The 16,017-nt window shown below is 36.3% G+C and overlaps 1 protein-coding gene across 1 annotated transcript in view; it reads left to right on the forward strand.

Annotated features, from left to right (window-relative positions):
- The window catches only part of AGPS (alkylglycerone phosphate synthase), a 160,773-nt gene that overhangs the window by 62,725 nt on the left and 82,031 nt on the right, over positions 1-16,017 (forward strand). Inside the window, exons 7-8 of the mRNA XM_044242402.1 lie at positions 1,130-1,209; positions 12,809-12,889. Coding sequence (XP_044098337.1) covers positions 1,130-1,209; positions 12,809-12,889 — 161 coding nt within the window. The remainder of the gene's footprint in view (positions 1-1,129; positions 1,210-12,808; positions 12,890-16,017) is intronic.

Genomic DNA, 16,017 nt, shown 5'->3' on the forward strand with positions numbered 1-16,017 from the left:
GACCAGATCAGTAATACATTTTAATGTTGAAAACTAACATTGCTTTGCATTTTAAAACAAATTTGCCTTGAAGACAAATTTGATCTCTTGATCATTTATTAGCCACATTCTAATAACCTATACAAGCCGAAGGAAATTGACTTCACTGATTCAGTTAGCATTGATGAAACAGAAGTGCGACCCCAAACAAATCAGCTCCAGATTCCTTCTTCAGCTGATACTTTTAATTCATGGAAAAAAAAAAAAAAGGCAACACAGTGCTGCTTTTAGTGAAATATTTTTCTGATTTCAAATGACTATGACAAGCAAATAGTATTTACTAATTACAGGCATGCTCTTAATTAACAGTTCACGGTCTCACCTTGTAAAAGTAAACTGAATATAGTAGGTTACCACCTCCTGTAATTCTTACTCATATCAGGAGTTTTTTTTATCCAAGACACATGGAAATACCAATTAAGAATTTCCTCTAGTATATGGTAAGACAGACGGTTAAGGACTAAACGCAGTATTATTTTATGTTGGTATCAAAAAAACATTTTTCCTTTGATAGCAAATGTTAATAGGAAACAGGAGTACATTGATTATATACTTGTATATATTTATTCTATATTAAAATCACCTTTTCATCATTAACATATATATTTGTTTGATTTTATATAATCTGGGCAATTTTAACTTGCTTATATTCTAATTTATTAAAGTCTTTTTGTATGACAGTATAAGATATTTCAAATGATAAATGAATTTTATAATTAAGGTAAGGTGTCTTTAGTTGAATTAGGAAGTATTTTTTCTTTTAAGCAATATCTCAGAGTAATCATTAGCTTAGAATTTTTCTAATCATGTTTTTGGAGTTTCACAAAAAGCTAGGGGCGTCACTTGAGTGTGCCCAGGGGATGGAGCCATATCCCATTGCTTTCAGCTCCATAATATTTCTTCATTTTGGCACGCAGCATAAAATAAAGGTGAGTTTGCTTTTAGTGTGTTAGCATTTGCAAATTACATTTTGCAAAGTAGAAATAGGTATTACTTTTCTAGTGGGCCTGTTTGTATACTTTGTATTAGGGATTTGCCCTAGAAATGTAGCTAAAAAATAAAATATTAAAATTGTTTTCTATTTTGACAGGAGGAACAAGTGTATCATATGGCCTAATGTGTCCTGCAGATGAGACAAGAACAATTATTTCTTTGGATACTTCACAAATGGTATATGATAATTTCAGACATATTTGAAGATAGTGTTTGCTTTAAAAAAAACTCTTGTGGCTCAGTCTTAGTTGTCATTAAAAAGGTATATTTTGGTACATTTTGTTTTAAACTTATTTTATCATTCTATTTTACCATTGTCTTCAGGTCTCAGAAAGCTAAGTTCACTCACATTCAGGTATATATCTTGGTAATTTCTACCAAATTGACCTGAGAAATTGATAATTTGAGAAGCATGGGTTGGAATATCGATACAATAGATGACCTGATTTGTATTGTTAAAAGCAAAACAAGTGTTATTACTTAAGATTGAATTTGAAACACCAAGACTTATTCCCCAAATTTTCAGTGCTCTTGCACTTTTGCTTCTGGAAGAATGGAGAGCAAACTAATTTTAATCATAGGATTATTTTGTGACTTATGGCTCCTTCCAAGAGTTGGACATTGTGCTATATTAAAGCTTTGATTTGGAAATGAACTTAAAGTTTATATAGTCAACAATATTTGTGGTTGCATATGCCTTCATTACTATAAAAAGTTTAAGATTTATTTATTATTTATTTTATTAATTTGAAATTTTTTTCAAGCACCAAAGTAGAGACAATAGTATATCCATTTTCTAGATTAACTAATTATTGACTTTTTTTTTTTATCATATTGGCTTTATATTTCTTTGTCTCTTGACTATTTAATTTTTAAATTTTTATTTAATTTCAGTTAATTAACATATAATATATTATTAGTTTCAGAGGTAAAGGTCAGTGATTCGTCAGTCTTATGTAATAGCCCGTGCTCACTACATCACATCCCCTCCTTAATTTCCATCACCCAGTTACCTTGTCCCCCTACTCCTTCCCTCCAGGAATCCTCAGTTTGTTTCCTATGATTAAGAGTCTCTTATGGGTTGTCTCCCTCTCTGATTAAGTCTTGTTCTGTTTTTCCCTCTTATTCCCCTATGATCCTCTGTTTCTTAAATTCCACATATGAGTGAGATGTTATGATAATTATCTTTCTCTGTTGATATATTTGGCTTAGCATAATACCCTCTTGTTCCATCCACGTCGTTACAAATGGCAAGATTTCATTTTTTATGGCTGAGTAGTATTCCATTGTATATATATTTGATATCTTCTTTATTCATCTATCAGTGGACATCTGGGCTCTTTCCATAGTTTGGCTATTGTAGGCATTGTTGCTATAAACATTGGGGTGTACGTGCCCATTCAGATCACTACATTTGTACTTTTGGTGTAGTGCAATTGCTGGGTCATAGGGTAGCTCTATTTTCAGCTTTTTGAGGAAGTTCCATGCTGTTCTCCAGAGTGGCTGTACCAGTTGGCATTCCCACTAACAGTGTAAGAGGGTATTTTTTTCTCTGCATCCTCACCAACATCTGTTGTTTCCTGACTTGTTAATTTTAGCCATTCTGATTGGTGTGAGGTGGTAGCTTGTGGTTTTGATTTGTTTTTTTCTTTTTCTTTATTTTCTTTCTCTTTTTTTTTTTTTTTTTTTTTTTTAAAGATTTTATTCATTTGACAGACAGAGATCACAAGTAAGCAGAGAGGCAGGCGGGGCGGGGGGAACAGGCTCCCCGCTGAGCAGAGAGCCCCATGCAGGGATCGATCCCAGGACCCTGGAATCATGACCTGAGCTGAAGGTAGAGGCTTTAACGCACTTAGCCACCCAGGTGCCCCGATTTGTTTTTTCTTTTTTCTTTTTTTTTAAAGATTTTATTTATTTATTTGACAGAGATCACAAGTAGGCAGAGAGGCAGGCAGAGAGAGAGAGAGGAGGAAGCAGGCTCCCTGCTGAGCAGAGAGCCCGATGTGGGGCTCGATCCCAGGACCCTGGGATCATGACCTGAGCTGAAGGCAGAGGCTTTAACCCACTGAGCCACCCAGGTGCCCCCCAATTTGTTTTTTCTTGATGCAAAGAGATGTTGAGCATTCCTTCATGTGTTGCCATTTGTATATCTTCTTTGGAGAAATGTCTGTTCATATGTTCTGCCCATTTATTGATTGGATTATTTGGGTTTTTTGGGTGTTGAGTTTGATTAAGCTCATTATAGATTTTGGATACTAGCCCCTTATCTGATGAGACATTTCCAGATATATTCTCTCATTCTGTCAGTTGTCTTTTGGTTTTGTCTACTATTTCCATTTCTGTGCAGAAACTTTTTATGTTGGTGAAGTCTCAACCAACTGAGCCACCCAGGCACCCCTGTTGGTGAAGTCTCAATAGTGGATTTTTGCCTTTGTTTCCCTTGCCTTTGGAGGCGTGTTTAGCAAGAAGTTGCTGCAGCCAAAGTGAAGAGGTTGCTGCCTGTGTTCTTCTCTAGGATTTTGATGGTTTCCTGTCTCACATTTAGATTTCTCCTTCATTTGAGTCTATTTTTGTGTATGGTATAAGAAAATGGTCCAGTTTCATTCTTCTGCATGCAGCTTCTCTAATTTTCTCAACACATTTGCTGAAGAGACTGCCTTTTTCCCATTGGATATTTTTCCCTGCTTTGTTGAAGAATAGTTGACCATATTGTTGAGGATCCATTTCTGGGTTCTCTCTTGTGTTCCAGTGATCAATATGTCTGTTTTTGTGCCAGTACCATACAGACTCAATGATTACAGCTCTGTAATAGAGGTTGAAGTTCAGCACTGTGATGCCACCAGCTTTGGTTTTCTTCTTCAACATTCCTTTGGCTTCTCAGGGTCTTTCTGGTTCTATACAAATTTTAGGATTATTAGTTCCAGCTCTGTGAAAAAAGTGGAGTTATTTTGATAGGGATTGCATTCAATGTATAGATTGCTCTAGGTAGCATAGACATTTTGACAATATTTGTTCTTCCAATCCATGAGCATAGAACATTTTTCCATTTCTTTATGTCTTCCTCAACTTCTTTCATGAGTGTTCTATTTTTTTTCTGAGTACAGATTCTTGTCTCTTTGGTTAGATTTATTCCTTGGTATCTCTGGTTTTTGGTGCAGTTGTAAATGAATCAACTCCTTACTATCTGTTTCTTCTAATTCTTAATGTATAAAAATGCAGCTGATTTCTGTGCATTGATTTTATATCCTGCCACTCTGCTGAATTGCTGTATGAGTTCTAGCAATTTTGGGTTGGAGTCTTGGGTCTTCCCCATAGAGTAGCATGGCATTTGCAAAGAGTAAGAGTTTGACTTCTTTACTAATTGGATGCCTTTTATTTCTTTTTGTTGTCTGTTTGCTGAGGCTGGGACTTCTAGTCCTATGTTGAACAACAGTGGTGATAGTGGACGTACTTGCCATGTTCTTGACCTTAGGGGAAGCTCTCAGTTTTTCTCCATTGAGAATGATATTCACTGTGGGCTTTTCATATATGGTTTTTATGATATTGAAGTATGTTCCCTCTATCCAAGTTTTAATCAAGAAAGGATGCTGTACTTTGTCAAATGCTTTTTCTGCATCTACTGAGTATCATATGGTTTTTGTTCTTTCTTTTATCAATGTAGTGTATCACACTGATTAATTTGCAGATGTTGGACCATCCTTTCAGTCCAGGAATAAATCCCACTTGGTTGTGGTGAATAATCCTTTTAATGTACTGTTGGATCCTATTGGCTAGTATCTTGGTGAGAATTTTGACATCCATGTTTATCAGGGTTATTAGTCTGTAATTGTCCTTCTTGGTGGGGTCTTTGTCTGGTGTTGAGATCAAGGTAGTACTGGCCTCATAGAACAAGTTTACAAGTTTTCCTTCCCTTTCTATTTTTTTTAAACAGCTTCAGAAGAATACATATTAATTCTTCTTTAAATGTTTGGTTGCACTCCCCTGGGAAGCCGTCCAGCCCTGGACTTTTGTTTTTGGGGAGATTTTTGATTACATCTTCCATTTCTTTGCTGGTTATAGGTCTGTTTAGGTTTTCTAGTTCTTCCTGTTTCGCTTTTGGTAGTTTATACATCTCTAGAAATGCATCCATTTCTTCCAGATTGCCTACTTTGTTGGCATATAGTTGCCCATGATATGTTCTTATAATTGTATTTTTTTGGTGTTGGTTGTGGTCTCTTCTTTTTCATTCATGATTTTATTTACTTGGGTCCTTTCTCTTTTCGATAAGTCTGGGATTTACCAGTCTTATTAATTCTTTCAGAGAACCAGCTCCTAGTTTTATTGATCTGTTCTACTGTTCTTTTTGTTTCTTTTTTTATGATTTCTGGTCTAATCTTTGTTATTTCTCTTCTCCTGCTGGATCTAGGCTTTATTTGCTATTTCTCCTTTAGGTGTAGGGTTAGGTTGTGTATTTGAGACTTTTCTTGTTTCTTGAGAAAGGCTTCTATTGCTATATACTTCCCTCTTAGGACTACCTTTGCTGCATCCCAAAGGTTTTTGAATAGTTTTGTTTTCATTTTCTTTTGTTTCCATAAATGTTTTTTCTTTAATTTCCTGGTTGACCCCCTCATTCTTTAGTACGATGCTCTTTAGCCTCCATGTATTTGAGTTCTTTCCAAATTTTCTCTTATGATTCGGTTCAACTTTGAAAGCCCTGTGGTCTGAAAATATACAGGGCATGATCCCAGTCTTTTGGTACCAGTTTTTGAGGCCTGATTTGTGACCTAGTATGTGATCTATTCTGGAGGATATTCCATGTACACTCGAGAACAATGTATATTCTGTTGCTTTCGGATGGAATATTCTGACTATATATGTGAAGCCCATCTGGTCCCGTGTGTCATTTGAAGTCCTTGTTTCCTATTTGATCTTCTGCTTACATGATCTGTCTATTGCAGTGAGTGCAGTGAGTGCAGTGAGTGTGATACTATTATTGTATTCTTACCAATGTGTTTCTTTAATTTTTTTATTAGTTGGTTTATATAATTGGCTGCTCCCATGTTAGGGACATAAATGTGTATAATTGTTAGATTTTCTTATTGAATAGATCCTTTAATTCTGATATAGTGTACTTCCTCATCTCTTATTACAGTCTTTAGTTTAAAATCTAATTTGTCTGAGGTAAGGATTGCCTCCCCAGCTTTCTTTTGATGGTCATTAGCATGATAAATGGTTTTTCACCCCTCAGTTTAAATCTGAAGGTGTCTTTGTGTTTACAACTAGTCTCTTGCAGATAGCATATCTATGGGTCTTGCTTTTTTTTTTTTTATCCAATCTTAAGCCCTGTATCTTTTGATTGGGGCATTTAGCGCATTTACGTTTAGAGTAACTATTGAAAGATATGAATTTAGTGGCATTGTATTGCCTGTAAAGTAACTTTCTGTATATTGTCTCTGTTCCTTTCTGGTCTGTGTTCCTTTTGGGTTCTTTCTTCGCTTAAGGGATCCCTTTTAATATTTCTTGCAGGGCTGGTTTATTGATCACAAATTCTTTTAGATTCTTTTTGTCTTGGAAGTTTTTTTTTTTTGTTTGTATTTTTTTGTTGTTGTTAAAGATTTTATTTATTTGCGAGAGAAAGAGAATAGGAGCAGGGGGAGGGGCAGAGGGAGAAGCAGGCTCCCTGCTGAGCAGGGAGACCAGTGCAGGGTTTAATCCCAGGACCCTGGAATCATGACCTGAGCCAAAGGAAGAAGCTTATCCAACTGAGCCACCCTGCTGCCCTTGCCCTGGAAGCTTTTTATCTCTCCTTCTATTTTGAATGACATCCTAGCTGGATAAAGTATTCTTGTCTGCATATTTTTCTCATTTAGCACAGGAATATATTATGCCTGTCCTTTCTGACCTGCCAAGTCTCTGTGGATAGGCCTGCTGCCTGTCTAATGTTTCTACCCTTGTATATTATGGACCTCTTGTCCCAAGCTGCTCTCAAGAATTTTTTTTCATCTCTGAGATTTGCAAGTTTTACTATACGTCAGGGTGTTGACCTGTTTTTATTGATTTTGAGGGGGATTGCCTGTGCCTCCTGGACTTGGATGCCTGTTTCCTTCCCTGGATTAAGGAAGTTCTCCAGTATAATTTGCTCCAATATACCTTCTCCACCACCACCGCCCCCCAGGATCCCAGTGATCTAATATTGTTTCACCTTATGGTATCACTTATCTCTCAAATTCTCCCCTCATGATCCAGTAGTTGTTTATCTCTCTTTTTCTCAGTTTTGTTCTCCATCATTTTGTCTATATCACTGATTTTTTCCTCTGCTTCATTTATCCTGCAGTTAGAGCCCCCATTTTGATTATATCTCATTAATAGCCCTTTTGATTTTGACTTGATTAGATTTTCGTTCTTTTTTTTCTCCAGAAATGCATTCTCTAGTGTCTTCTGTGCTTTTTTCAAGCCCCACTAGTATCTTCATAATTGCTAATTTGAGCTCTAGTTCTGACATCTTACTTATATCCATATTGACTAGGACTCTTTCAGTCAGTACTGTCTCTTGTTCTCTTTGTAGAGGTGAGTTTTTCCATTTTGTCGTTCTGCCCAGAGAAGAATAAATGAATGAGAGAACAAAATACTAAAATGGCAACAATAACCCCAGAGAAATATACACTAAACAAATCAGAAGATACCTGAAACCGAAAAAAAAGAAAAAAAGAATGTAATCAGACAGGTGAACAGACAGAACAATACCCCGGATCATGTGTGTATTTTGGTCTGTTTGTTAGAAAAGTAGATCCCAAAATTGTAAAGAAATAAGTATTTGTATATGTATGAAAATAAAATTAAATGCAATGAAAGGATAGAATGTAAATGTAAAGATGAAAATTAAAAGACAAAAAGAAAGAATGGATATAAACAAACAGGTGAACAGAACAGAGCAGTACACTATATCCTGAGTGTATTTTGGTTGGTTTGTTAAAAGAAACTATATCTCAAAATTGTAAAGAAAGAAAAACATATATATATATATGTTTATATATATATATATACATATATATATACAGAAATAAAATTAAATACAATGAAAGGATAGAGTTTAACTGTACAAATGAAAATTAAAAAAAGATTTTAAAGAAAGAGTTGATAAAACAAGAAATTGGTTGAAAAAGGAAAAAGAAAAAAAATTGAAAGACTAAAGAATCGTGGGGGAAAAAACCCATGAAGTCTGTATACTATTTTCCCCTAGTGCTGGAGTTTTACATTTCTGTGTGATTGGTAAACTTGGTGTTGGCTGGATGTTCTTGCAGATCTTCTGGGAGAGGGGCCTGTTGCATTGATTTTCGGGTGTATTTGCCCCAGTGGAATTTCACCACCCTTGCCAGGGGGCCAGGCTAAGTAAGCAGCTTCGGATTGCTATATGTGGCTTTTTGTTCCCTGAAGGCTTTTCCTGCCACTTTATTTTTTTTTTATTTTTTATTTTTTAAAGATTTTTTATTTATTTATTTGACAGACAGAGATCACAAGCAGGCAGAGAGGCAGGCAGAGAGAGAGAGAGTTTTCCTGCCACTTTAGAGGATGAGAATGAAAATGGCAGCCTTCCAATCTCTTGCCCTGGAGCTGAAAGCTTGGGGCCCCACTCCTCAGTGCACCCTTAGGGAAAAGAAGTCAATTATTCCTGTCTCCCTGGTCTCCGTCCTATAACCGAGTGTTTCTGTATCAGGCACGCAGCCCCATTTCAAGTCTCTAAACCCTGTAGACTCCTGTAGTGTGCATCTGTGCCAGTCCTCCTGGCTGAGAGAGGGAGGTCTCCCTAGTTCTGCTGCTTGCTGGGCCCCTGCTCAAAGAGCAGTCGCCCAACTGTGCCATGGGTGGCAATATATGGCATCCTGGAGCTGAGAGCTCACTCCTGGGCTTGCTTATTGCAGCTGGCTTTCCCACTTGATGCCTGGGTACTCTGCCACACTCAGGCACCCCTGGTCTTCCTGTAACCCAGGGATCCTGGGACCACTCTGTCCTGCCTAGGATTCCACCCTCCTTCGCCACCTGAGCACCTTTCAGGCAGGGATGTCCCTTACTGGAGCAGACTTCTAAAAGTTCTGATTTTGTGCTCCGTTGCTATATCACCTCCTGGTTCCAGCTTACATCGTCTCTCTTTCCCTCCTGCTGTGGTTTATCTTCCCATATATTGTCTTGGATTCACTTCTCTGCACCTCCTACCTTACAGAAAGTGGTCAATTTTCTATTTGTGGAGTTGCAGCTATTCCTTTCTTTGATCTCTGGTTGAGTTCACAGGTGTTCAGAATGATTTGATAGCTAGCTAGCTGAATTCCGGGGACTGGATGAAACTAAGGTCTTCTACTTCTCCATCATCATAGACTGTCCTCTTGACTATTTTAAAAGTAAAGCCTGATATTATGCTACTTATCTAAATATTACTTATGTACTTTTTTTTTTTTTTAAAGATTTTATTTATTTATTTGAGAGAGAGACAGTGAGAGAGAGCACGAGCGAGGAGAAGGTCAGAGAGCAAAGCAGACTCCCCATGGAGCTGGGAGCCCGATGCGGGACTCGATCCCGGGACTCCAGGATCACACCCTGAGCCGAAGGCAGTCGTCCAACCAACTGAGCCACCCAGGCGTCCCACTTATGTACTTTTTTTTTTAAGATTTTACTCATTTTATTTGACAGACAGAGATCACAAGTAGGCAGAGAGGCAGGCAGAGAGAGAGGAGGAAGCAGGCCTCCTGCTGAGCAGAGAGCCTGATGCGGGGCTCAATCCCAGGACCCTGGGATCATGACCTGAGCCGAAGGCAGAGGCTTTAACCCAGTGAGCCACCCAGGCGCCCCTTATGTATCTGTTTTTAGAAGGCATTTCTCCCTATATTATTATTTCTTCTGGCAAATTTAAAAAGAATTCTTTATATCATTTAATATCCAATTCACATTCAGATTTTATAGTTGTTTCAAAATTGTCTTTCTTTTATACTTCATTTGTTCATAGGGGGATTCAGACAAGGCCCATATTAGCTTTTGGTTGTTTCCCTGTTTCATTTCATCTGAAACCCCCTTCTTTCTCCTCTTTTGAATGTTACTGACTTTTGGAAAATGTAGGTTATTTGCAGTATAAAAATGTGTCTTATTTTGAATTTCCGTGTCATTTCATCTTGGTGTCATTTAACTCTTCCTCTAGGCTTTGTATGTCCTCTAAACTCAAAGTCAGATATAAAGTCTAGTTAGATTCAGGCATAGCTTTTAATTTTTTTTTTTTTAAGCAAGGATATCTTGTAGATGGTGATGTGTTTTTCTAGCTCACGTCACATCACATCAGGAGGCACATAATACCTGGTTGTCCACTCTTAAGTGTTGCTAAAATTAATCAGGATGTTAGATGGTAACAGCCTGATTATTCTTCTGTAAAGTTCCCCATTAACCTTTGTCCTTATCCCAGAGTTTAAGAAAAGGCAGTTTCCTTAGAAGATCACCTAAGAGTAGCCTATTTTGTAATAGGCTTTGACTGTGTTTGGATTTCTGTATACATATACTTTACTGTGTACAAATTTACCACTAAATCTGTTAATGAATTTGTAAAATAGAGACAGTAATACATTCCACCAGAATGTAATTGTGAAGATTAAGTGAGATAATATAAAATAAAAGTCTTTTACACTGAGTAGATGCTTAAAATTCTGTGCCAGGATTTTCAATGCCAGGTTTTTAACCATTTATTTTATAGAAAAACCTTATATATTCACTGCTTTTAACATTGAACTGTTTTAAATATTGTAGTGGATGGATGGTACTTAAAATTGTGATTTGCTTTAGAGTTGATAAGCTATGTCTCTGCATGATTTTGCATAGAGTACTTCTGATACAGTATGTGTAAAATATGATAGTTATGCCAGTTTTTTATTTCTATGTTTCTTAAATACATACAATAATACTAGGACCTGTTGGTCTAAAAGTTTTATTGTTAACTTGTATTGGGTAGTGTATACTGGATATAATAGGGTATTCTATATATTTTCTTGGAGCTTTTCTGTGAGTACCTATAAAGGGTTGTTGTTTTTTTGTTGTTGTTTTTCTTTTTCCTGTGCTTCCTTCAGTCTTTTTTTTTTCCCTACAAAAAATATGTTTGGGCTCCTGGAAAATTGAAGGTATATAGTTAGCACAAGTACGTAATCTCTTTAAGAGCCAGCCTACTAGAGGAGAAGATGTGTCTAAGTTATTATAAGGTACCAATGGATTACTGAATTCTGTCTTTTTACTTCAGTTTAATATTTCCTTTTGTTTAGTGGCTATAGAACCAAAAGACTGATTTGGTTGTATTAAAATTGCTGTTGTCTTATTGTGAGAGTATGATTAAAATTAGAGTTTTATATAACACAAAACAAAAAGTCCATTCACATATATCACCTTATTTGATGTTTATCATAATACTGTGAATTAAGTAGTACAGTTATTTGTATGCAAATTTGAAAGATAGGTAGACAGTTTTCATATTGTCTGTTGTATTCTTTCCTTTTTATTATGAGCTAAACTTACCTGTGTTAGTTATTGCCATGAAATAGAACATATCAAAATGCAAAGAAAGCTTCCCTGGGATCCAGAAGAAGAGTGTATATGTTAACCTGATTGCTCAGCCAAACAGAAGGGGGAAGAAGTCTGTTTTGAAAATTTAAAATTTATTTAGAAATAAATTTAAATTTTTAAATTAAAATTAATATAAACAAATATTAAGTAATATAAATTTTAATATAAATAATAGTGAATAGTTAATGTAAATAATATTAAGTATTGTTATAGTATAGATTTCATATTACAATGTTATAATATAAATTTTATATTAAAGTATAATAATTTATAGTTATAATATAAATAAGTAATATTAAATATAAACTAAAAATAATATTAAATAAAAATTAATATAAATTTAAAATTTATTAGCGAATAATTCACGAAGAGTCATATATACAAAAAATAGGTTAACCAAGAATGTTAAAAACATTTTTGGGCAGTCTTACATTTGTTAAGTTGAGCCAGTTCATACTCAGTTCCTTCTTTTAAACAGGAGGCCGGGTTATGCTTTGGTTTCTGTCCTGGTCCTATTTTGGATTAAAAACAAAACAGGAGTGCCATTTAGTATACTCATATGTCTTTTTAGGTGACTTTTTCTCCTCTCACAGTGGCCATCTTCTGATATTCTTAAGTTACATATGATTGTTAACTATTAATAGTAGTGCAGAGAGTATTTGCAGAATGCCAGGAACTTCGTATGCTAAGTGGTTGTTGTTTTTTTTTAAGATTCTATTTTTAAATAATCTCTTCATACAGCGTGGGGCTCCAACCCACAACCCGAGATCAAGAGCTGCATGCTCCACCAAATGAGCCAGGCACCCCCATATGCTAAATTTTATGTGCAGTATCTCATTTAATCCTTACACCAACCTTATGAGTAGTGTTACTATTCACACTTTACAAATGAGGAGACACTAAACTTAGTTACATAATTTGGCTAAGGTAAGAGGAAGAGTTTAATTCAAACTAATCCCTGAATAAAGACAGAGTCTGTGTTTTAAACCTCCTGTGTAATATACTCCCTTTGTTACTATATCTGGCATGTTGTGTAGTCTGGGATATATGGGTAGTGTAGTAGCATGGGTAACCCTGTTTGCTAATTTTCTGTCTTGTCACTTGCTTCCTTGAGTTAGGAAGTTATATTTCCTCAGAAAATGTCAGTAGACATTTGGATGAGACGTTTGGATTAGACGTTGGAGATGAGACTTTTTTTTTTCCTTTGCAACAGAATCGAATCCTCTGGGTTGATGAGAATAATCTGACAGCTCATGTGGAGGCTGGTATCACAGGACAAGAGTTGGAAAGACAGGTATGTTATTTCTTTAATTAAGATTTTCAAAATTGCTATGTATCCTCTTTACTTTATTTTTTTAAAGATTTATTTACTTAGAAAGCAAGTGGGGGGAGGGACACGGAGAGAGAGGGAGAGAGAGAGAATCTCAAGTAGAGTCCCTGCTGAGCACAGAGCTAGACTCAGGGCTTGATCTCATAACCGAGAGATCATGACCTGAGCCAAAATAGAGTCAGGTGCTTACCGGACTGAGGCACCCAGGTGCCCTGCTTTGTGTCCTCTTTATGAATGGAGTATCTTTTACAGCACATTCTCTGAACAGATTTGTTCAGTTTCCATTGTGGGTCAGGCACTGAGCTAGATACTGAGGACATAGTAGTGAATAAGACCCCAACCCCTACACTTGGAAACCTTATCTTAAAATGGAAAGCTTATCTTATAACAGAAAATAGACAGTTATGATTCAGAGTGAGAATTGCAAGGTGAAGGCTGAATGCGGGGTGTTATAGCTCATCAGACAGGGTTAGCAGGGAAGGAATTGGACAAAGAAGATATCACAGGGAATACAGCATTTAAAATGAGACTTCAGCATGGGTGAAAGTCAGCAAAAAATGAGAGTGGGGAGAACAATCCAGTCAGAGGAGGCAGCAAGTGCAGAGGCGTTTAGGGCAGCTATTGCTTTTGGGGGGCCTGCAGACTGCTGAGTGTGGCTGAGGTCTAGTGTGTGTTTATGGGAGAATACACATTCTTGGTATTTATATGTTGGATGGGAATATGTGTAGTAGTGGTAAAGGATGAAGCCAGGAAACATGAACAGATCAGATTAGAAAGGGGCCTTATAAAGTCCCTTTTAGAAGTTTGAACTTTACCTCTGTATTCAGGTAGTTCTGGCTAGTTCCTGTATGGAGGTTGGGTGAAGGCACATAAGGGTGGTTAAAGGTTACTGGCATAATCCAGGCAAGAGCTAATAGTGACTTAAAATTAATGAGTAAGAATTGAGCAAGGAGGAACATAGAGGACATTGAACTCTCAGAAGCTGATAAATTGGATGAACTGGTAGATGTTGGTATTTACTCTTAATTTAACTTTTCAATGCCTAATTTCTTTTTCTTTTTAAGATTTTATTTATTTTACAGAGAGTGGAGTGGAGGGGTATGGAAGAGCAGAGGGAGAGGGAAGGGGAATGACTCTCAAACAGACTGCATTGAGTGTGCAGCCTGATGCAGGGCTCGATCTCACAACCCTGAGATCATGACCTGAGCCAAAATGAAGAGTCAGGTGCCTAACTGAGCCACCCAGGTGCCCCAATGCCTAATTTCATTGAAAACTGCTCATCTCGTGAATTAGTCAAACTCTTGGAAACCTTGTAGCACTTTTTTAGGATCCTGAAGAATTCTTGGAAAACTTTAGGTTCCTTTCATACATTCTAAGCAGACGCCTGGGTGGCTCACTGGGTTAAAGCCTCTGCCTTCGGCTCAGGTTGTGATCCCAGGGTCTTGGGATCGAGCCCCACATCTGGCTCTCTGCTCAGTGGGAGCCTGCTTCCTCCTCTCTCTCTGCCTGCCTCTCTGCCCGCTTGTGATCTGTCTGTCAAATAAATAAATAAAATCTTAAAAAAAAAAAAAAGAAAAGTATTTCCAACTTCCTCAGACATGGTCAAGATGACTGTAACTCAGCTTTTGTAAACCAAAATTAGAAAGTTTAATTTGTTGGTGATATAGTGACCACTTTGTTCAATGTGAGTTACAGAGACTCTTCTCTTCTACCTTTGAGTGGGACAGAGAGACATAAGACATCCTTGTTGGTCTTATTTTTATTGTTTTTTTCCTTATTTCTTGGAAAAAAGTTGAATCAAATTGGTGTGCCACTGACCAATTCTGGATGAAAGACTTTGAAAAAAATTATTAAACTATTATCTTTATTTTTGATTTATGCACTAAGATAGAACTGGAATGAAATTGAATACTAGTTGAGGCAGTGTTAAAGATCTTCAATAAGCCAAGGTTTTATATAAACCCAGGTAATAGATTTGTTAATTATTATAGTATATAATGAACTTAAGTGGGAAGAATAATAGTATTTAATGAAAAAGACTGTAAAAATCCTGTATTAGTTTTCTGTTATATCTGAATGAGGCACTATCAACACACCAATTTTTTTTTATAACAAAGGGTAGCCTTTCATGTCTCTAATTTTATATCTTCTTTTATTACAGCATTTGATGGAGTATTTTAACCTTTTCAAGGTTATTTTTTTTTTGAAAGGTTAGAATTAAAATTCAAAGAGCATATTTCCTTGAAATTTAAATGACATTTTCCTAGACTGGGGAACTTCTGATATTTTACCTACTAGTTCATTTCCCTAAATGCCAATATAGAGCTTTCTTTTTTGCCTCCAGTAAACTGTAATGTAGTTTCTATAGCCATTTTGATCCCAGTTTAAGTTCTTCCTCATTAAACTTTTGTATTCTTCAGTTTCTTAATAAGCTGAGGTAACCAGCTTAAAACATCCTGCTTTTTCCTTCTAGAAATTTTAAAATGACACAAAGATAATAGTTGGGTAGCACATGTTTTAATCTCTTTAGTTTGTAAATTATGTTGATTTTATTTTGTGTACAATTTAAGGAGGTCATTAACGTGTCAATTATGGATTTGTTGTAGAGTGTCTTCATGAGGTATAAGTGTCATACAGTAAATTGCACTGATTTAAAAGATACAATTTGATATGTTTTGATACATGAGTACAATCATGAAACCATCACCACAATCACAATAGTAAACACTGTACCAAACCCAAAGATTTCCTCTTGCTTCTTTATGATTCTCTCCACCCTACCCTTACCCTCCACTCCTGACAATCACCGATCTGCCTTTTTTTTTTTTTTCTAAATAACAGAAGTGTGTTGTGTCACAGTTCTGGAAGTTGATCTGCTTTCTATCACTGTAGATTTGTTTAACTGTCCTCCAATTTTACTGAAAACTAATCAGGTACTCTTTTTGAGGGGGGATTGAGGGTATGGCTTCTTTCACTAGGCATGATTAGTTTGAGATTCATGCATATTGTTGCATGTATCAGTTAGTTTGTTCCTTTTTGTTGCTCAGTAGTATTGCATTATATAGCTATACCACTGTTCACTTATCCATGAA

The sequence above is a fragment of the Neovison vison genome, chromosome 3 (genome assembly GCF_020171115.1).
Source record: "Neovison vison isolate M4711 chromosome 3, ASM_NN_V1, whole genome shotgun sequence".
NCBI classification, from domain to species: domain Eukaryota; kingdom Metazoa; phylum Chordata; class Mammalia; order Carnivora; family Mustelidae; genus Neogale; species Neogale vison.